General features: G+C 50.9%; 3 protein-coding genes across 3 annotated transcripts; 2 read left to right on the top strand and 1 right to left on the bottom strand.

Moving 5' to 3' along the window:
* The first annotated feature begins 300 nt into the window (after window positions 1-300).
* LOC131212197 (uncharacterized) lies at window positions 301-10,285 on the top strand. Its single transcript, XM_058205968.1, has 2 exons — window positions 301-315; window positions 9,611-10,285. The coding sequence occupies exons 1-2, from the start codon at window positions 301-303 to the stop codon at window positions 10,208-10,210; spliced, it is 615 nt and encodes a 204-aa protein (XP_058061951.1). The 3' UTR covers window positions 10,211-10,285.
* Window positions 10,286-13,233: 2,948 nt separating this feature from the next.
* LOC131212196 (uncharacterized) lies at window positions 13,234-16,888 on the top strand. Its single transcript, XM_058205967.1, has 7 exons — window positions 13,234-13,318; window positions 13,394-13,551; window positions 14,463-14,531; window positions 14,741-14,839; window positions 15,070-15,230; window positions 15,301-15,415; window positions 15,524-16,888. Exons 1-7 carry the CDS (start codon window positions 13,234-13,236, stop codon window positions 16,886-16,888), a joined length of 2,052 nt encoding a protein of 683 aa, XP_058061950.1.
* A 1,287-nt stretch (window positions 16,889-18,175) lies between these two features.
* Window positions 18,176-19,231, bottom strand: LOC131212198 (V-type proton ATPase subunit d-like). Its single transcript, XM_058205969.1, has one exon. It carries the CDS (start codon window positions 19,223-19,225, stop codon window positions 18,176-18,178), a length of 1,050 nt encoding a protein of 349 aa, XP_058061952.1. The 5' UTR covers window positions 19,226-19,231.

Genomic DNA, 19,231 nt, shown 5'->3' with positions numbered 1-19,231 from the left:
CCACCGCGATCATTGTTGAGGGGCCCAATCTGCGTTTATATATATATAGAGGCAATCGTGGCGGACAACTGCCAGTCACTCGTCGGGCGACATTTTTTGTGACCATCCCATCAGCAACGGTAAAAACGAAACCGGAACCAGAATCGGAACCGGAACCGAATTTGGCGAGTGCCGAGTGTGAAGCGAGTGCCGACTGCCCACTAATCGGGCGCGATAGTGTGAACCGCCCAGGAGCTGCCCTCATTGGCCTGGTTGGGCCCTTGCGTGAAAAAGAGAGAGGAAGCAGAAAAAAGCCACACGATGAAATCCTTTCTGGTGAGTCCTGTTGATGTTTATTTCTGGCTTTTCGCTGTGCGGTTGTTACGTTACGTTTTTTCCTCCTTCATTCGGTTCGGTCCGCGCGATCCCGTTCGCCCGTAGATTGTGTGAAAGGGATTTTTAATTCCGATTCGAATTCCCCGCGGAAGGTGTTTGCTGTGCGAATTGACGTTTGCATTGCGAGCATCGGGCGGGGTCCCTACGTTTCCCGTTGGTTTTTTGTTTTTTGATCGCCCCGGGCGGACGTCAAACAGCGCGAAAATGTGGCCAACGTGGCGAAACCAAAGGCAAACATTGATGAATTAAAGTAACTAAAGTGAAAATTTGACGAACCGACGCTGGACGACGTTTCGTGTGCGCTTCGGTTATGCTGCTGCGAGCACTTTGTGCTTCTGGAGGTCCCGTTCCTTTTTCTGTCGGTAGTGATCTGTTCGCTTTCTGCTGACCATGGAGCCCTGCTTTTTTGCCGAACATCCGCTGCGCAAACGGAATTTGCGCGCGCGGCACAATTGGAAAACGATGTGCCGCCAACAAACGAACACATTCCTTCGCTTTGATTGCAATGTTGACGGTGTCCTTCCGGGACGGGCTAATCGCGCGTTCCGCGACAAGGGCGATGAAATGTTATGTTGTGTTACGCGGTGCATAAAATCGTCTCTTGCATTCGTTCCGTTGTCCGTTCGCCATTGTCGAGCTCGGGATGTGTGTGTTGGGGCTCGTTAGAAAGTCTTATAAAAAAGCTGCCATTATTAGTTATAAAATCATTTATGGTGGACAGCACAAGAATGACGGATGTCTTTTTTCTTCGTAAACAACAACAACCAATCACACTGATGTGATGTTAATAGTCGGGCTATTAATACGAACAATAAAATGAGCGTTGTAAAAACTTGCTCCGAACTACAGACAGCAAGATTCGAGAAGAGAGAAATACCTTCTCGAAAGATCTTTGCAGTTGGATGTATAAAATTGCGTTTCTTTTCAGGCGAATTACTAGTATATAACACAAAATACGTCTCCTCCCAACGGTGGATAATATAAAAGATTGAAACAAAAAAAGACCTTTAACAAGCTTTTGAATGAAACCACTACAAAGCTAAAAAATATGCGAATTATCCACTTGTTCAGTTGTGATAATTTAAATTTTACCTAAATTTAGAAAGTGATCGTAAATCGAAAGAAAAAGCAAACTAAAGTTTAACATTTCACCATTCTGAAGTTCCAATGCAGAAAAGGCTTTGAGAGGCTTATAATCGAGCCGGAATTCAAACTAATTTTTGAATTCAATAAGTACTTGCACGGTAAAGTCTTTAAATGGACAACTCTTGTAACAAGTAGCTTTGGCAATATTCAATTAAAATTGTTCAAATTGTATGGTAAAAATATTTCATGCCACATGTAAACCATTAAAAACGCTCAAATTGGCCAATTAAAGCGACCGACGGCAGCCGGAACGCATAAAGTGAGAAAAGCAAATTTCCTGTTAATGCCCGAAATTTGATTTTGCTCGGCACTTCACCGCCACCGATACCGGAAGCGGAAATTGAAGGGCCGGAATCAACGCAGTTGCATCAGCATGAATAAATAAGCGAGCGAGCAAGCAAACAAACAAACAACGATAAAGCATAACCGAACCGAAACCAGAGCCGGAGAAGCGAAAGCAACAACAGCAAAAAAAAAACAATCAACGAATGATAGCACGAAATCAATTTCTAATTCCGTTTGCTTCGCTTCCGGTAGTCCTGCGCGGCGCAAGGAAAAGCTCACGGTGTTTGGTCATTTGGGTTGCGATCCGCCCGTTGGCGTGCCGCCGTGTTACCCCACCGCACTGGCCGGAGCCGGGAATGTTCACGGGAATTCGTGTTTATCGAAAAACATCATCACCGTCCGATGTCCAACGCTGGAGGGCCGCCGGGTGGAGGCGCTGGCTGATGGGAAAATGGCACACCGAAAAGAGGCTGACCCCGGTGTCGCTTCCCCCGAAAGTGTACGTGTGGCTCGATGCACCCCGATCCACCCCCTTTGGACCTTTTTTTATTGCCACTGGACAGCGTGGAGCCCTAGGAAATGAGAAACTGCGTGGCAACCGACGCGACCGGAGCGCACGGGTAATCGTTTAAATCGGATCATTTTCATATAGATGACGGTCCGGGCGGCGGCTGTCCGCTGCTCTGGTTACCCGTGCCCGTGTGCATCGGACTGTGATGATGTGCCTGTGAGCGCCTGGCCCGGGACAGATGATTGATGTGGCCATCGATGATCCTTGGCCCCGGGACAGTGCGCGAATGCTTTTTATATGTAAATACGAGTGCCAGCATGTGTTTGTGTTTGTGAGTAAAATGCACAACGTCGCAGGCCCGGAGCGTGTGGTCTTGCCAAAACGTGGAAAACATGTTGAGCAAGTCCGTGGGCCGCTCTTTTGTTATAACTTCTGGTGTGGCTCAAAGGTGAAACATCTTTATGCCGATCAAGATTATGCCGATTATCAATCTTTATGCCGGGCAGTTCTAAGGATCTCTTAAGCGACCTCAATTTCACCCAAAAGATGATGCGAAAGATTTTTATTGAATTATTTTATCAACTGCGTATCAAAACGTTGTGTACTTTTCATAGCATTAGGTAAGTTAGGTTAGGTTCTACATAGCACTAGCTCGACGACTATCCTTTATTCCAAATTTATCGGCCTGCCGTTATTTATAGAATCCTAATCCTAATCCTGCTTAGCTTCCGAGTCTGCCTTCCATTCTACATCACCAAAGGGACAATTATTTGGGACGATTGGCTACGACAAGTTTAGTGTTAACTGGAATACCATATTTCAGTTCCAATCGTTACTAAAGCTTGTGACCGATATCAAAGAACTGGTGATCCACCTTACGCTCTTTCGGGCGACTTTCCCTAGGGCTTTCCCTTCCCCGGGGGATTTTTTGCTCATCCAGCCCGCGCTGTAGACACGAACGAAACCCTCCTCAAATGATGTGTCCCGTCTGCTGCAGCTGCACGCTACCTACGGGAGCTGTTCGCCGCCACGGAGACACTTTGCTCGCCGTTTTTGCCTCATTTTCTCAATTACTTATCGATTCAAGATCCGGGCCAGCTAGTCGTGCTAGTGCCGACTGGAAGCTGACTACTTTTAACTGCCAAGAAGCGTCGCCGGATTTTGCTGATAGGGAACCCGAGGAACCACAACTGTTACTGGGCCCCCTTTTTTGCCTACGGCATCACTTTCAGCCGGGACAGGCTGAAAGACCGAACGGCGCGTATAAATCATGCAATCGGAAACCCATTTGTGGCCTGGCCAAAAACCATATGTTTTCCACCGATCGAACGGCGCTTCCGTGATCGGCGAAAACGGCGCGAAAGGACGTGAATTTATGGATGGTTTGTCGAAAAAAGGTTGTCCATCCTGTGTGTAGAATATAAAGGGAGCACATTACGTAATCTATCCGCCACTCGTGTGGAAGGGGCACAAAAAAAAACGAACTCTGCATAAATCATCTCTCGCGTCCCGAGCATTAGTCCGGGGCATGCGACCACCTCAAGCGGCTTAAACATAATCCCCCATCGATTGTTGATTTAATTAAGCCCTTCAAAACGCAATGAACAATATTGATCTCTGTGGCGCGCTAATGTTGATTCCATTTAGCAACCCCAACCGGATGCACCTATGGCCGCGGCTGGGCTGTAAGCTTCACGTCACTCCTTTCGTGCCTCAGAAATGGTCCCGCTCGTTAGACGGGCACCGTGACACGTTGACACTGTGCGACCCGGACCCGGCGTATCAAGATCGAAGATCTTGCGAAGAACACCGTTTGCAGAATTGTGGTGCGCTTCCGATTGACTCATCAACTTTTGATTGCAACCGCAATCAGGGCTGATGGGCAAGCAGCAGCCGAACGAATAAATGCTAAATGAGGAACCGGCAAGCCGAACAAGGCGCGCTCCTCCGTGTCCTGGCAGACTCCAAGAAGGTCGCTGAGGTCGCCGTTCGACTGCGATTTCGCGCCGTTTGTTCGGTGCAACATGAAGCTTCCAGTTTTTTTTTCTTTTTCCGGACGAAACGCGACACGAACCCGAAAAATAAAAAAAAAACCGGTGGAAAAAAACGAACCGAGGAATGCTTTTTCAATCATCATTAAAAGTAGATTACCTAACGTTGATTAAAGTGGTGCGTCGGTTTCAGTCTTTGACAGCCGTTTTCCCGACAGCCTGACTGACGTCCTAAGTCAACAACCGTGTCCACCGTTGTAATGCTCCCATTTTCCACGAAACGTTAAAACACACAACCTTTCCTTCGGCCACCAAATGGACCGAATTGGGACCCGAACCGAACGGAAATAGCATCTGTCGCCAACGGGCGCAACAAAAAATGGGGCATCCCATCACGGGGCACGTGTTTGTCAGTGGGCCGAAAGACAATTATAGGCGCACGGCTCGGTGGCCAATCATTTCGTGAAGCGTGACCACCACCACGCACATGTGAGCATCCTGCATCCTTCGCCCCCCCTTCCGCCCCGGGGGGGATGTCATTAAAATTTCACGCCTTCACACACTCGGACAGAGCGAGAAAGCAGCGACCGGATGGGTGGCCATAGGCAGAGTAAATAAAATTTATCGTTCCTTTTTTATTTCGCCGAAAGGAGGAAAAGCGAAATTAAAAGATGTCCTTTTCCCCACTAGCCGGCGGCGACGGAAGCGACGGGCGCTCGCCTGTGGTCAGTCGTTTCCACGCCACTTGAACCCAGTCAGCCGAGTCAGCCGGTCAAAATAAAACGGTCCAACGCAGTGGTTGTTTTTTCTTTCGTTTTTGGTGTGTGTTGTATCCTTGGCCCCCGGTCGGTTATCGGTAACTGACCATCTCCGGTAGTCCCGGTAGTGCAGTGTAGTGTTGTAATTGAGCCTTGGCCCGTCGTGCTTGAGTCACTTTGACGGTCACCATTTTAATGTGAATCTGAATGCAGCACTCCATAAACCGGACCAAACTATGCTGCCGTAATGTCGGCACAAATTAACCACTTGCCTGGGCACGGAGTCGGTCAGGAAAAGTTTCAACTGTCTTGCCGGTGCGCTGTCCAGGGTTTGATAAAAGCAATATTTTACCGTTTTCAGTGCCAGTTTTGTAGCGTTTGTGCACTTTGGCCTGGTCTCCCCAGGAAGATCCCGCCCCGGAAGGGGTCTTGGGAAGCAGGGAGAAACTTTCTTCGACCGCGAGTGCGCGAACAGAGCGCGCCAAAAGACGCCACTGCTGCTGGAGGGCAATAAATTTCATTTTCCAAAACCATTTTTTCACCCAGCGGGCCCACCAACCGTCGAAGCCCAGGACGCTGGATAATGGGAGCTCCTTCACCGTTCACCGCGCCCAAGATGAAGCCAATCAATTGAGGCGCGGGCGGACGGTTTGAAGGATTAATGCTCGCCTCGCCTCGCCGGGGCCAGCATCCACGCCCACGACCGGTGCGGGCAGCGGAAAAGCGTGGCCATTTTTCTTGCTCGCAAGACATTTAAATAAATATCGGAACCCGTGTGTACCCGGCGGCGAACTAACGAACGCAACGGTCCAAAGGTCACCGCAGATTAAGTTAGATCGGGGCGTGGGTGGGTGGAAAGGGGGAGCTGAGGCCATTCAAGGAGAGTGCAGAACTTCCGACGCAGATTTGCCGGCTCTTTTCGTTGACCAAACCACCGGTTCAACGATTTCTTCGGGATTCGGCGACATTTGCATTTGGGCCCATTGGGCGACGACGACGGACCCACACGGGGAGCACGGGAACCGGGTGCGAGCTTCATTTCCGGTCCGAGCAACCGTGGTGGGGCAGTGTTCCCGGGAACCCCGAACGGTCTAACCGATTGAAACTGACATTTTCGTTACAGTCGCTGATTAGTCAATGCCGGACCCCGTAACGGAAGCGTCCCGGGTTCGGAGGCTGGATCGGAAGCCATAGGATTCGTCAGGTGGATTTTTGGCCAAAACCATCGGTCGATAAAGGCACCTTGTTTCGCTTCTGTGTTTTTGTTTCCTTCGTTGCGCGTTCAGGCGACATGGTGTCTGCGTTGGGCCGGTTGACACCGTTCACCGCCCGGGGGTCGCAATTTGGGATGTGATGCGCCTTTAATTTATTACGATCGTCCCATTTCCTTCCACCGTTTAGAACCATGCTGGGTGAATGTGGGCAACGTTTTGGCAACTCAATTACTAATTGTTTGACCGTTTGTTTGGAGGGGATTTCTTATTTTCCTCTCTTACACGTGCTACACTCTCTTCTTCGTGGTATTGTTAGGCGATGTTCTAACAAGGATATACATTCTGTCAAATACGTGCCGGGATTTTGTGTTTTTTAAGAAAACGCTTTATTCGATTTTCGATTTTTCTGTGGCGTTATGTTGCGTTTGTGTCGAACATTCGTCATTGACCGTTCTATCTTTTGGCAGTAATCTTTTGGCAGTAAGTAATTTGGAAGAAAACTATAAACAAAACTGTTCACATTCAATCAAACTTAGCTTTTCGTCGTTCACATCTTCTCGGCCCGATGAAAAAATTTCGAACCACCGATAAGCGTTGCTTTTGGTTATAATAGCTTCACGATAAGCTACAGTCAACATTTCAATTGCGTCTGAACTCTTCATTTCGTTTTTCACACCAAATTTGATACGGATTCTTTGCCATCGATTTTTCGGAATAAACAAAAACCGGCGATGGCCCAAGATACGCGCACAGTAAAATAGCTGTCAAAAATTGACTGATTAACTCAAAATGGCCGAACTTATCAGCATAAGTGTGTGACATAAGTAGCAACATAACGCCACAAAAAAGGAGAATCGAATAATGCATTTTCTTTAAAAACACAAAATTTCGTTACTTATTTGACAAAATATATAAGGCCAGCGAGAGGCGACGACGGCGCCTTTTCATTATTGCGAAGCAGTAAAAGCAGCGAATAAGAAAAGTATTTTTTTGTCCAGCGTACCTACCAAATTTAAAACGGTGCTACGTCGCCGTTAACACAGTTGGTCTCCACCTGGTGCCTCGAGTAGAGCAGGTGGTAAGGCCTCGAAATAACGGAAGCAGTGGACCCGAGTTCGAATCCCGGAACCCTTGCATCACAAAGAACGGACCCAAACCAAACAACCACACGTCGTCGCGTGTTACACCGGAACAACAAACATCGCCATTGTGTTCCGTGTTTAGTTCACCAACCCCCAGCATAGCAGCGCAGGTTTCCGATGAATAAATTAATCCCTTCGCTTTACCGGCAACATAACCGACGGACACGACGTAATATCGGATCGTGCGCCGAGTGCCACCCCACCTACCCTCTTCGAAAGTGGCCAGCGCACACAGGGGGGCTGCATTTCAAATCAGCGCGAACCGCCGTTTGACAGTGTTGCAACAACGTGAAACGGTTTTACAATAGCGGGCCCCGTGGGCCATTCACCGGTTGCAAGAAGAAGCACCCCGGTAATGGTGGTTGATGGTGGTTTTGGGCACGGTGACGTTGAAAACAAAGCCGGACCACCCCGCTCCTGCCATTGTCCGGTAATGTCCGACACGACAGTCCGCTTCCGATAATGCATCTCACGCGGCTGCAAGTGAGCTGCGGACTGGTCACTATCTTTGCGACGCGCCGTCGTCGTCGGGAGCGCGCATTAATTGGGTTCGCTTATCGATGCCGCGCAGCATCGCGGCCTGGGCGAGATCCGACCGATACGGACGTGGATGACTTTTCCTGGACCCCTACTTTGCAGGGGACCGCCCCGTTCCTCGGTCGCATAATGCAAATTTGAACGCGCGCCGCTAGTGCTCCTGCTGCCGGTGGTGGGACCAAAAAAGGCGCACATAAACCGGAAATGGCCGGCCGGCGACACAACCGAAACTGACAGGTGTTTTACGGGAACGAGCCACTGCATAAAACTCATTCCCGTCAAAGTGTCGGCAAACGGTGCGCTGCTGTGGTTGGCGCTGCTAGCGGAAGATCCGGCCACCGGGCGGACGTCAGGATGTGCCACCGGCCACCACCAAAACCGGGTGACAACTCTCCCACACCTCTAACACCGCCGGCCAAAGTGTGTGTCCGTTGTTTTCGTTTAAACCGACAGCGCTTAAACGTGGGGACGCCATTTTATCATCGCCCCAAAAAGTGACAAACAGCCCGGCCAGCGCTTGCGGCGCGCTCGGTCGGATTAATTGTGATTCGTTTTCCGGTTGTCCGGCCACCGATCGGGACCCGATAATGTGTTCTGATCTGCCGGGGCCCGGTTGTTGTTGGTGGGCTGGACCAGTTTGGTGGGACTGTTTACCTGTTTTGGGCGGATGGTGGTCCCTCCATCATGTCAGACTTTGCGGGTCTACGGGGTTTATGTCGGAAAAGGTTTCGTATCTTCGCACTGGAAGTTTAGTAAGTGTTCAGCTGTTCAGTACTGTGTCCCATTACATAGGAGTATAGTCTTTGGTCATTTACCTAACCGTGTCAATGACTGTTGACGTTCTTTAGTAAAACCCCAATTGATTTGTTTGATAAACATTAAGTTTACTTGTAATCGTACCTTGTAAAACATTGTTAAGCTTTTCTAACGTTTAAGTCTACTTCATAATCCCATTTTTATTTTTCACTGGATTCAGCTTATAAGGGTCTTTTAGTTCATACGTTGTTTTATTTTAAGGAACAAGTTGATCTTCTTTATGTATGCTGGTCCCTATTACGAAACTCAAACGTTCACTCGAACGTTCATTTGAGTTCCTTTTTCTATAGCTTTCTCTTTCTACCTTCTCTCTTGTTGTGTTCACTCTAACGTTCGAGCTCCCGTTCGAGTTTCGTAATAGGGCCCACTGTCGACTAAACTCAATCAAGCTCGAGTATTATGCATCGTACATGGAATATGCTAAACTAACACTTTTTGCACTACTGAGGCGGTTTATCTCGATATTACTCGGTTCGTTTTTGAAGATGTTTCTTTTTTAAACAGAGTGCTTCATCGTGACATCTCGAAGACTATTGAAGAACTAAAAGCTAGTATCACAGCAAAAACTGATGCTATTACGCCCGAAATATTGTCAAATACAATTAAAACCCCTTTAAAAGGGCTGTTTTTGTGTGTCTATTGGAGGCGGTCATTTAATTAATATTGCATATTTTGAGTAAATTTTCAATAAATGTCATTTCATACCCTAATAAAATCTTGAACGATTGGTTTGTAGCTGTTTCCTCCTTACATGAGTATTAACACCGTTTAAAGAACTTTCACACAATTGTTTCATTCGACTTTCACGTTGTTTCCGTTGTCGTTTCTTATACAGATACTGCTCGGGTGCGCTGTCTGTGTCATCGGCCGACCGGAGCCGGAACCACCACGCGGTCGGATCGTGACGCCGGCGAAGCAGCAACAACTGCCCCAGTACGAGTACGGGGCGCCCAAGCCCGAGTATGGTCCGCCGGCCGAAGAGTACGGTCCTCCGCCACCGACCGTCTACGGGCCACCGCCGGCCCAAGAGTACGGGCCACCGCCGAAACTGATCACCAAGAACGTCTACGTGCACGTGCCGCCCGAGGAACCGACCGAGATCATCCGCAGCCCCGCGCTGCAGGCCCCGATCCCGAAGAAGCACTACAAGATCATCTTCATCAAGGCACCGGCCCCGCCCGCCCCGCTCAGGCAGGTGGTGCCCCCGCAGCCGCAGGACGAGCACAAGACGCTCGTGTACGTGCTCGTGCGGAAACCGGAAGACCCGGTTCCGCTGGAGATCCCGGTCCAGGAAACCACCGAGCCCAACAAGCCGGAAGTTTACTTCATCAAGTACAAGCAGAACGAAAAGGAACCACCGAAGCAGTACGGCCCACCGGCGCCCGCCCCCAGCTACGGGCCACCGTCCGGTCCCGCCCGGTACCAGAAGTTCTAGGACACTCCGGACACTAGGCTTTTTTTGTGTGTGTTTCGTGTAGATGCGTGTGTGCGTATGTGTGTGCTTGAGCCTCGGTCAGGAGACGGTTGTCGGTTGTTATTGTTGTTACTGTACTACGTTTTAAGTTTTTAGACCAATGATTTGCATGGGGGGTATTGTTTCATCTCGGGGACCCGGCAAAGCAACCCATCCGAACCCTCGCAGCACCTAAGGATACACGCAAGGAAGGAAGATCCATCGCCGGGATGTAGGTGAAGGTTGAGCATCGCTTCGGTCAGGTGGCAGACGAGGTCCTAGTTCTAAATGTAGTGTACGGGGCGTGGGCTAGGTATTTTTTTTTATCTCGTACGGACACGATAAAGTGAAATTTAATTGAAATAAATATCTCATCTCTCTTGTACCCTGGTGCTGTGTCCATCTCCTAATCCCGAGTCATCGCAAGGTCCCTGGGAAGAACTTTCGCACAACTCGCCGCACATTGTGGGGCCATTAGGAGACCGACATGTTCGGTCCCATTATATGTCACCCATCGATGGAAACCCATTAATGTCGTCCATCTTTTTCCGTGCGTCCACTCGCATGTACGAGACCGTCCGTCCGTACACGGGCCGACGAGTCTTTGGGAATCGGGCCCCCTGTCGTCTTGGGACGTGTTTGTATTCTATTATACTTGTTTCAGCTTGTTTCCTGCATCCATTATCCGGCAGCCAGGTTCTTTCGCTCGGGCCCGGGAACCACAGAACCAACCGACACCGGGAGTCACAAACTAAAAAGGGAACTTCTCCGTAAACATTGATCTTCTATCTATTTGAAGTGTCGTTAGAAAAGCCGGCGACAGCCCCACAAATTCCCACCATGACGCACCGAGAGCAAACGGCACACGACTTTCGAGGTTCGTTTGCACAACGTGGCGTGTGAGTCGCGCTCCCGAGTCCCCGGCCAGGACTCGAGGACTCGGTGCGTCGATCGGACGAAATAGAATTAGAAGAAACGATTTGTTGAGTGCAAATAGAGCTTAATAGGATTTCACGTTCATTTTCGTTCTTGCGCCCGATACTGATTTTCTCGCCGGCTTCAGGTGAAAGGTGATTCATGTTTTTTGGGTTCGCCGGCTTCAGGTCGTGTAGAAAATGAGGAGAGCAACCAAAAAAAAATAAGCCGGAAAACTCTTCGCAGTGTCTCGTTCACTCATTGAAATTGTTCGCCCTGAAGTGCGAGAGACTTCCGACGTACACGCGGATCGAAGTACGACAGCCCGAGAAAATGGCAGGAACAAGGTTGCATGTTTACCGTCCTGGAGCACCCGCGAAACCCTTTCCGTTCGGCGAAGCGTACGAAGCGGATGTACACCGGAGTACCTAGGGGTGCTGTACGAGCATTTCTTCCTTTGGCGTACATGGCCGATGTTTTGTTCGCAAATTTGCGCCCGAAACGCCCGAATATTTGAGTACTTCTGATTGAGAGGTTGGAATGAAAAGCGTTCTTTTTTCGTTCTTTCGAGTCTACGACCTACCAAATGCGACCCCATTTTGCATCCTTCCGTTCGACCGATAACGGTCTTCCGTTTGCGGCAACTGAACTGTAGTTAAAGTCACGCGCAAAGGGGGCTTTGTAGTATTTCCGATATTTAGTAGTAGCTCAGCTTTGAACTTTGATAAACATAAAAAAATCGCTCAATAAACAATAGAGAAAAGCAGCATGGCAGGTTCAAGCACATTGATCTGAAGCTGTTCGTTAGGTTACAACGGCGTGCCAATTAATTTGATCAAACAACATTGACATTTGATTTTGAATCAACAATGCAATCCCATTAAGGATAGGTGTCACTTATTCAAAGCCGTAGTAAGTCAGCTCAAAAGAGAATCGTATAAAAGTCGACGCATCGAAAGATTACAATATCAATAAAAAACGATTCAAGGAGGTTTCGATCGAGGTTTCCCGGAGTTTTGCAGTTCTAGGCACTCAATTGAGGGAACTTGCATTCGATCAGATTTTGACATCATCATCACATCATCATGATGTCTTCCCGGTACTTGTAGCATTAGGAGAATCCTTTTGTGCGGCTTCTAAACTGTTAGCAACTTCGAATATCCTAAGATGACCTTTCCTATTTAGCGCTGGCCAACGAAGGATCTACTAAAAAGATAACCAAAGCCAAACATGTATTCGTAGAATAACAAGACCAAGATCTTTTTCAATAATTTACCGATACGTTGAAACCAGTACCTCGTCCAGTAACGGAACCGGATACAATGATAGGTTTTTAATACTCGATAATCTGTTACGAAATTAAAATACATCGACTGGGAGCAATTCAGCACGGCGCCGACTAAATAGTCTCACGTCACGCCCCATGATTAACCTATCGTAACCAGTTGATGGACGGTAAATTATTAACGCGTCAGCAGCAGAAAACGTTGGACTCTGTCCAGTGTTACTTGTGATTGCTTCTAGTTCAAAAACCGGAAGCCCCGAAACCACCACGAACCCGCGGACTGCGGTTGGACTATTAATTAAAGTGGAATTACGGTCCGTGGTGTCGAGAAGCAGTGCCATAAATAAAGACTGCTTCGAGGAGAAAAAAGGAAACCGGTAACCAACTTTGCGCTCACCGGACGCACACACTTACCGTCATGCTGTTGAGCAGGAATGTTATCGTCGCGCCCGGTTTCGAGGGTGGCGTAGAACAGTTGGCCCTCAGGATGTCCCCCGGGTCGTACTTGGTGTGCTCCGTCCACAGTGTCGGCGGCGAATGCGGCAGTTCTGGAATGGTGCGAAAGAGAGAATATTTAGAACAACGCTTTAGGACAGGGTTGGTGATTTAGAACAACGCTTTGGAGCGAAAAAATCAGGAGCGTACGTGGTTACCCCTAGCAACGGGCCCCTGTTTATATCGCATAACAAACCGCTGGAAGCGAAGCAGCTCCTAGCCGCTCAGTCTAGCGCTGAATATCCCGCCGATTGGAACGGAACGGTGAAGGTCGTGTGCAGGGTCGGTGTCTCCCGTGTCGATGTCGAAGATGGTGCTCCTTCAGGAAATCTACTGCCCGGAACAGATCGTTATACCGGAACAGTTTCACCTCACGCTCAAGCAGTACGCGAAGGGTAAGTGGTCACGGCCAACTAGGATACGCGCAGTAGGTAATGTGGGAACTCAACGGGATTGCTGCCTATTTCCAGCGGTCATTCGAACGCAACCGTTTGATTTATTGCGCTGGTCGGCGGCGTACTTCCGGTGCCTGGCGCTGAGCGTGCCACCGCCGGTGAAATCCCGCTACGAGCCGGCCCCAGCCCGTGGAGCCCTCAGCGCTGGGGCCCTGCGTGTACTAATCGATCAGGTAATTATCGGAAATTGGCTGGACAAAGCCGCCTCGCCCGCCCCAGGAGGCGCGAGTGATGTATCGGCACCTTCGGCGCCGCTCACAATCTAGCGCTCTCTCGCTCTCTCACTCTCTCTCTTTCTCCCGGTGAGACGAATGAACAACATTTTTCGCCTCATTAATTTATGCCCTGCCCCGAGCCCGTTGCGGCGACCGGCGGTAATTGATGGATTTGGGAAACAGTAACACTCGGCAGACAGAGTTCCACCTCTGTATGTGTGTATGGGAAGTCCCCAGACACACTGTCCTTACATCCATTCAGCGCAGGTCCTGCGAACCCAAAGAGATAGCTACTCGATGGCTACTCTGATGAAATCTCCACTTTCCGATTCGGTTCAACATTCGTACTGCGCTCAGGAAACGCTCCGAAGTCCGACGGGACTTAAAGTGGTCACCTTGCCCAAGGCTGTAAACGTTGGCAAACGAGGAAGAAGTGCTTTATCAAACACAACACCTGATTACGCTTCTGTGGCTCGCCTTCCGTTCGCCAACGAAGACATTCGGCCGACCAGTTATTCTGTTGACCATCGCTTCTGGTGTTCCGTTTGCCGAGTGGGCCCAACACGAAGTTTACTTCTACTTAACAGAAGGAGAAAAAAAAGACTCGGAGACATCGGGACAACGACGGCGGTCCCCAGTGCAACCGGTGCAGCGGTGGTGCATATCCTGTGGCAAGCGGAAATGCAAAACAGCCAAATGGCTCTGCTGTTTTCTGCTGCAATAAATGTTACGCTACGCCCCGCTACGACCTCAAGCACCTCTAGCTCCGTTTGCAGGCCGCCGGTCCCGTTTCGACTTGAGTGTGGTCGGTCCCGTGCCATTTGTTGTCTTGTGTGTGTTATTGGTCTTTTCCGGTTCTTTCTTTCCAGCTCGGCAAGGGCTACTACGTGGACAAGAAGATACTGCTGGAGAAGTGGGAAGGTTTATGTCTGCCGGAAGTAAGAAACGCTGTTTTGTTGTTGGTCTGTTTTTAAACATCCACTACTTGTACGATTGCACCATCCCACCCGTCCCCGTCCCACGCACACGCACATCCTACTCCCCGTTCCACATCCGTTGGACATCCCCGTTTCCTGTATCTATATTTGTAACGAACACTATTCATTCGCTCTCCGGTCCCCGGTTTCTTCGCTACGATGCGGCCCAGGAAGACTTATTGAATGTCCTGTCGCTGGTGCGGATGCTGAACTGGTCCCGGCTACACTGGTTAAAGATTGTGGCCGTGTTCATCGGTTTGCTGTGTAAGGTAAGGGCAGCGTCTGTGGCGAGTGGCGGACGGAGCGCTGGATGGCCCGGTAGTTGCCCGGTCGACTACGGCAGTGCCGGTCCTTTAATGGTACCGATGACACTCAATTACCCCGGGCTCGGGTCGGACCTGGAGAACCACTCCGAAGGTCCTGTACCATCCAACATGTGCCAAGCCGCCGCAGCCAGCCGCTCAACGCTCTCTGACATCGACGTCTCTGACTCTCCCAGAATATACCGGCGACCGCAGAGATGATCTGTGAAATGTTAACGGAAGACCCGGACGGTGGGGCCGCCTCGGTACCGCTCTGGATGTTCCGGGAATGTTTTCTTACCGTGGCCGATTTGGATTGCGGTTCCGTGCAGACGTTCGTCAACGGACGAAAGGTCCTGTAAGTTGGGTCTCGGCCCCCCTCCGGCAATCCTTCCCGACATTGACAACACCGAGTTGGCTCTTTCTAGCGATGAAGACACCGGCGCCACCGAGGAGGAGATCGTCCAGCCAACGCTGCCAAAAGTTTTGTCAACTGCTTCCTTTAAAAACGCCATCATTGACAAGTACCGCACCATGGTGGAGGTGAGTGTATGTGTGGGCCGGGAAGGCGGCCCGATATAATGCCTCTGCTTCCTGCGGTATGTTGCGCCTGAACGGGCTGAACACTGAACCAGAACTTTATCCTTGCAGCAAAACGATGCCCCACTGTCGCCGGCGAGCAGTGTCGAGGAAAGGGTACAACTTGGACCGGTTATCTCGAGGTTGGAGTCGGATTTTAAGTTTTCCGGCAACGATACCGATGTGTGCGAGGTGCTGCGGCGGACGCCCGACTTCAGTAGCGTGCTTCAGTTGCTGAAAGGGCTCCGTAAGGGCGGCACCGGAAGCACCGTCAGCCAGACATCGCCCATCGTCGGGCTGACCGAGGCGCAGCTCGAGCGGGCTCGAGAACGCGCGAAGCAAACCGAAGAACTGCGGGAAACGGCCAGCGAGGAGGAATACCGTCGTCTGAAGGAACGGGAACACCTGGAACTGCTGAAGGAGCTGGATCCGCCGTGGTTGCTGCTGTACCTGTTCGCTCGGGACTGCTGCCGAACCAGGTCGTTCAATTATGTGGAGAAATCGACGGTCGCGCTTGCGGACGAGCCCGATTTGGAGTACTCGCCCGAAAGTGGCCCCGACACGGACACTCTCGGCGTTGCCGCCGGTCAACAGCGGCGCACATCGAGCTACTCGATGCCGGCCACGGTCCGTGCACGGATGAGTGTGAGCTCCCATTCGGCCGCGGTCATCACGAACGAGATCCTGTCGAAGGTCGTGTGCTCCATCGATCAGGCCATCATCGACGGCGAGTGCGAGCTGTCACTGCCGTCCATCTCGAGCTTCCTGGAGCGGAAGGGCACCGAGGAAGAGTTCGTTGCACCGGCCGACCTCGAGACGTTGCAGACGTTCCTCCAGGAGGCCGGAAGCCGCGACCTCGAGGTAAAGGACCTCAACGAGCTGTACAATTTTTTCGTCAGCGAAAGCTTCCGCAGTGGTCTGCAGGCTGGCCAGCAGGGGGAACCCACGAAGGAGATCTTCGATATCTTCGGCGAGAGCGGCATCGAGGTCGACGCGAGCCTGCTGGAAGCGAAGATCTCCGGCAACATGATACTGGGCCTGGTGGCACCGGATGCCACCGAGCAAGGCGATGCGGATGTCCTTGAGGAAAGCGTTGAGGTGCAAGGCACTACCGAAGAGCTTGCCGATGGCCCGCCCGACCTTCTTGCGCCACCAGCGGACACGTTCGCTGACGGAACCAACGTCCAAGAGGGAGCGACCCAAACCGAGCCAATCGAAATCGCATGTCTGCGGCGCCAGAAGAGTCTCAACAAACCGTCGGCGGACGAAGGCATCGCCCACAAATGCAAACTATCACCCGCCCCAGGCATCGGACCACCGATGGACCGGTCGGTGAGGGATGCATTTCTGGAGTATCTCTCGCAGCGGGCCGTGGACCAGCACGGGCTGATCTATCCGCGTAATTTCCGGGAGACGTCATGTCCTAAAATTGATTGAGAGACAGCGTGCGCCCCCGGTGGTTCCCCCCAGTGGTTGCCAGGGTGTTGACTGGCCTCGGACGTGAAGCGATCATTTATCAAACCCGTGTCTATTATGCGGCAAACATCTCTCAAGACATCGTTATTCATCGTGAGGCGGCCGGCCGGCCGCCTCGATCCGCGGAATTTCGTGACGAACGTGCGCCGGGGTGAGGATGGGAAGAAAGAGAAGAAACCCCACCGAAAGCCGCAGCTGGCAATCCAATCAAAACGCACTCGGAAAACCTCGGAAAATGCCAGGCCAGCCTTCGGCGAAAACGCCATTTCGCGGAACACAATACGTGGAGAACACATTTATCACATCATCATTATTCACATGTAAATGACGGTTTGCCCTTGCTGTGCGGTGCCACGCTCGTGATCCTTTCCGGGTTTTGGGGCCACTTACTGGAAACCGGGAAACAACCCCTTGGCCCCTTGTTCCTCCGTAGCTGGAGCTCTTTACTGGAGGGTGGCTTCAAATTTGGCTACCACCCGCGAGCACGCGTGATGGATGTTCCCGGGTTTTCCCGCGATGTGCGTAGTTGGGCCAAATGCGCGGGCTTCAGGGCTTTTGTTTGAACGGGGGAACTTGGATTGGAAGGCACAGTTGCAAAGGGAGCACAGTTGCTTACTTCGCACGCCAGCTAAGCTCTACGCTCTGGGTGTTGCCATGGCTACGAGATGGTTCGAAACCAACAAATATTGACTCGCTCTGATCAACATATGATTCGCTTCACATCTGACGCGTTGGCAGCTCTGTGCTACCTGTGGCCACTAATGTACAGTCCACTCCGGGGAACCGAAAATAGTAATAAATGGGAGCACGCGAAATTTTAGGTGGAAGCCCTTTGAAACTGGAAGCGATTATGTTTTCCAATTTCTACCTCATCAGGTGAAAATCTGCAGGCCCGCTGTACTGTAGAAATTGCATAAAAGGGGTGTCTTTTTGTGCACGTTGCTAAGGTTTTCTCGCCCTGCAACACTAGATGCTGGATAAAACAGGATAAAAGCACAAAAAGCACCATAGCTCATTCGTTGGCAAGAAGGAAGCAAAAGGAGCACTAAATGTAAGTTTTAGCTTAGGAAGCTCAAGTAGATCATTAAACTTTTGGAGAGGTACCTTAAATTTACGACACACTTTACAGTGCAATTGAAAACAGGGTTCACAAACGAAAATTACAGGGATGTTTTGTACTTCCATCTACTAACAATAAAAAGCCAATTTACTGACACTCGTTTCAATCTCTATCCGCTGGACACGGCTTCAAAAGATCGCAATGTACTGCTCCATATTCTTCCGGCGTCCCTGCGCGATGCACTCGGCAATCCAGACGATGTTACGATGTTCCTGTTCCCGCAGCCGAAGATACGAGTAAAACACCCCGAAGTGGAACTGACGCATGAAGCTGCGCACGTGCAGCTTCACTTCATGCGCCGCAAACCGATCCTCGAGCGACTGTCCGTGGGACATTTGCTCGTCACCCTCAAACAGCTCCCGGTACTCGATGCAGCAACTCGACGCGGCCGCTTGTACCTGTCCGTAGTCGTTCGCCGTGGCCAGTGCCAGCAATCCGTCAGGCTGAAGCCGGCCACACCGTGGATACAAATTGGTGCACGTCTGCTTCGGCAGTACCGTGTCGAGTGCATTAATCGTCAGGATAATGGCACGCCGATCGGCTTCAAACGCCAACAGGTCACCCATCACGTCGGCCGTGGTAGCGCCGAGATGTTGGCAGTACTGGAAGAATGCCTCCAGGTGTGCCCTTTGGAGTCGGTTGCGAAGCACTTCCATGTCGACGTCGTCCAGATCCTCCACCGACAGGCAGTCGGCTAAGAACGGGGCAACCGGGCTGTCGATCAGGATCGCGTAGTACAGCTCGTGCATGGTGGTTGCCACGTGTAGAGCTCCCATCTCCTGGAAGCTACCGAGCGGGTGGCACTTCGGGAGCAGCTCATCGACCGACCGTTGGCGCAATGCGCCCGTCATGAGCAGGATAACGTTGTCGATCATGTACCCGTACGTGATGTAGTCGAGAAAGGTGGCCAGTGGTTCGACTGCCTGGTTGCGCATGTACCTAAACTCGAGCACCAGCGCTTCGCGCAGCCTTTGGGCGATGATCCCGGGCGTTAGGGGTGGCATTTCGTCGGCCAAAAAGTGCCCATAGTCCGTGCTGTGCAGATGCATCTTCAAGTCGTCGAGCGTTTCACACTGCATCAGGTTGAGGTAGTCGCTTTTCGTGAGCATGGCACCCTTGAAGCCCCGGCACACACCTTCCAGATAGCCGCAGTCAATGTTGAATGTAAATCCGAACATTTCTTC

Source organism: Anopheles bellator, chromosome 2, assembly GCF_943735745.2.
Source record: "Anopheles bellator chromosome 2, idAnoBellAS_SP24_06.2, whole genome shotgun sequence".
NCBI lineage: Eukaryota > Metazoa > Arthropoda > Insecta > Diptera > Culicidae > Anopheles > Anopheles bellator.
This window is presented reverse-complemented; position numbering and strand designations above follow the sequence as displayed.